Raw genomic sequence first — 3423 nt, 5'->3', positions numbered from 1 at the left:
AAACACACAAACTCATAGTAAAGTCTAGAAATGTGATTTTTTCATAAAAACTAATAAAAATATAATAAAAAGTAACTAAAACATACTAAAAACTATGTAAAAACAATGCCAAAAAGCGTATAAATTATCCGCTCATCAGCGGTGATATCCTCCGGTGACATCTCCTCCAGCATCCTCTCCTTGTCGACCTCTATGTCTTCTCCACCAAAATCGTCAACACCTTCCTTTCCTTTCTTCTTTCCTTCCTTTCCTTTCCTTTAATTTCCTTCCTCTGTGATAAGTCTCTCTTTTAAGGCCATTTGCGAGGATTCATCACGAGTGGAGAAGTCGATTCCGCCGTTTGCACAGCAAGATCAACAGCAATTTATGTTCCGCTGCTCTGCCGCCGTTGACGTTCCTCCATTTCTCTGCTTGGTGCCTTTGCCGCTGTCCCTCACTCTTCCAAAGGTCTCATTTATGTTCCATTTCTGTTAAGGATTTTATTTTTTGCTTCTGATATTATTTTCTTCTTAGTTTTTGAATGTATTTCTGTCGACAGTGATTGATTTGTTGATTTTTTTAGTATAAGGTCTCATTTCTGTTGCTGTTGGTGTTTGAATTTTGTTTTAGCTGTTAGTTTCCTCTTAGGTCTGGTATTTCTTTTAGATCTATATAAGACCTTAAGGTTTTCATCCATTTATAACATTAAAGTGTTAGGATTCTTGATGGTAACTCACGTATAACTTAATGAATAATAAACTAAACTAGGTTGATGAATGTAAACTTACTGAAATTTGAAGTTGTAGAACAGCTTAGCAGGTAAGCAGAAAATGTTCAACAAGGTTAAATGCAAACTTTAAAATATACATATCATATACATGTTGATTTAGCCGCTACATGTAGGAAAATGGTTGTAACTTGTTCTTGATTTTATTCTAGGTTTCAACTAATGTTTGCATTGTATGGTACATTAATTCGACAAATAATTTATATATTCTTGTATCATTGCAGGGTTTCAAAAAATGGAATGAAGGATTCTGTAAATTATCAGATCATTTCTCCAAAAGATCTCGCAAAGTCTGTTTTATCTGAAGTCGGCTCGTCAAATTTTATGGTATTAATAGTATTCTCCATGATGGTTTCTTGTTATGTATATTCAGCAATACTCATTTTGGATCCCCTCCCCCCTCTTATTGTGATGGTAACTTACTGTTCTCTTCACTTTCGGCAGGGAAGAGCACACTCTTGAATCATTTGTTTTATACCAATTTCCAAGAGATGAACGCTGATGCTGGAAGGCAAGTAATTCTTGTAATCCATTTCCCTATAGACAAAGTTATTTGACAGTTGTAAGTATAGATGTGATATGTGATATGTGATGGTATTTGCATTGCTTGTTTTTAGGTTTAAAACAACCGAAGGAATTTGGATTGCTCGGTGTGCAGGCATTAAGCCTTGCACACTTGTGTTGGATTTGGAGGGAACTGATGAAAAAGAGTAAGGAGAAAATGTTCTCTCTCTCTCTCTCTCTCTCTCTCTCTCTCTCAAATTTTAAAATATTAATTTTTTATAAATTATAAATACATGGTGTTATGATTCTTGACAAATTGAATTAAAAAATTAGATACTCTTTTGTTGAGATTTTTTTCCGTTAGTTAAAGTTTTCATATTTATATTTGAGTAAAATTTTGGCTGCAAGAGCTGCCCTATATTAGCTTGAGCATTTTATTTAATTTTGATGTATTCAAATATTATTAGTCCGCTGTTTATCTGGGAAACAGAAATGCTTAATTTTGCTTGGTTTCTTTTCCGATATTGGCTAATTTTGTGTGTGTTTTTTTTGCCAGTTGCTTTTAAAAAGTCAAAATAATATTCACTGAAGTGCAAATGCTTTTGCATGTTAGATCTTCATTTAGTTCCTGGTGTACAAGAAGGCACTCCAAAGCACTGGTGTTGATCCCCAACCTATCATCACTGCTGCCAAGGTTTAAGAATATCACTTGTTTGATACTAAATTATGATTCATGATGTTTGATGCAAGTTTTGTTTGATAAAATTTTAACGTTAACAACTGAACATCTAAATTACCACGTGAATAAACTAACTGTAATGTATAAAGATCAATTGATCTGCTGTTTTTTTTTAGGTGCTAATGGTCTTGCATCTCCAAGGAATTTTCTTGAAGATAAATTCAATCCTGGATACACTATAGTGCAGAATTTTGGTGGTGAACTATTTGTTGCAGTCCTGGATTTCTCTCCCTTCGATGTTGTTGCTTGGCATGGTAATTATGTTCCATATAAGGTGGGTTATTCTTGTAGCAACATTGTTTCAAGAGAATGTTATCATTTCAATCTTCAACATGTTATTTCCAATTTTTTGGGGTAATAATAATTTGACAAATCTTGTTTTTGCTTTGTAGTATGATCTAAACAAATTCTGCCCTTACAATACTGTTCTGTTCGATCACAGTGATCCCTCGATAAAAACTGGTAAAATCTCTTTTATTATTATTTCCCCCAAGTTTTAGAATTTCCCTTAAACCACTTGTCTCTTTCTCTTCTGCTGGCTCCCCCCTCTTTTCTTTCTTTTTTCTGTGTTCTGACAATTATTTTGTATATGTAGTACTGACTGCACCAACGGATAAACCTGGGGTGACATTGCTTGATTTTGTAATTTTCCCACCAAGATGGCTAGTAAGTTATCCACTTCCATTAAAATTCAATTTGATTGTTATTTAGGATTTAGTTCTGATTCTTATATTGCATTATTATTTAGGATTTAGTTCACCCTTCATGCCATATCCTGTATACATCATTATTATTTAGGTTGAGTCTGCTATTAACAGATGGATAGAGCCTCTGTGGTGGGTGATGCCATTGAATATATAAGGGAGCTGCTCAGAACGGTCAATAAACTTGTTTACCAATTTTTTTTTTTAGTTGGTTGATGATTGAGGTTTTTTTTTTTAACAGAAAATCTGCACATTGACCCTTTCAGCAATCTTTTCAGCTCATTGTATATACGATCCATATATATATATATATTATCAATCATTCAATATTATTAGGAAGATGTTGCGATCATGAAGTATATGAATACGGATGCCTATAGATTCTCTATTTCTTGTTCCAGAATATTGCCTGGTAAGTAGACACTACTATATTATATTTACTAATCAACATCCTTAATTAATATGGATTACATCTAATTGAATATCTCATCTCTTCATCAATATTATATGCAGAAGGAAAAATTATAAAATAAGGTGATTGAGGAAATGAGCTATGAGAGTATAAAGAACAATCCTCATTTGGTTAGGTGGCTCTTACATTGCCATCTCACCTCTAATTTATTTCAATCACTTTCTTCTATCTTCAAACTTTCTATTACATAAGGTAAACTAGAGAAATATGAGTATATATTGATCAAGAAAATAGTAAT

General features: G+C 33.1%; 1 protein-coding gene and 1 long non-coding RNA gene across 2 annotated transcripts; both read left to right on the top strand.

The window, feature by feature from the left end:
* Nucleotides 212-1037, top strand: LOC110266463. The gene is made up of 2 exons (XR_002353872.1): nt 212-447; nt 991-1037. It is a non-coding gene; the product is annotated as an uncharacterized LOC110266463 (long non-coding RNA).
* Nucleotides 1808-3124, top strand: LOC107616945 (homogentisate 1,2-dioxygenase-like). Its single transcript, XM_021111249.1, has 3 exons — nt 1808-2283; nt 2402-2471; nt 3050-3124. Exons 1-3 carry the CDS (start codon nt 2014-2016, stop codon nt 3091-3093), a joined length of 384 nt encoding a protein of 127 aa, XP_020966908.1. The 5' UTR covers nt 1808-2013; the 3' UTR covers nt 3094-3124.

This window comes from Arachis ipaensis, chromosome B09 (assembly GCF_000816755.2).
Source record: "Arachis ipaensis cultivar K30076 chromosome B09, Araip1.1, whole genome shotgun sequence".
NCBI classification, from domain to species: Eukaryota; Viridiplantae; Streptophyta; class Magnoliopsida; order Fabales; family Fabaceae; genus Arachis; species Arachis ipaensis.
Note: the sequence above shows the minus strand (reverse complement) of the source record. Positions and strands in the feature narration are given on the sequence as shown.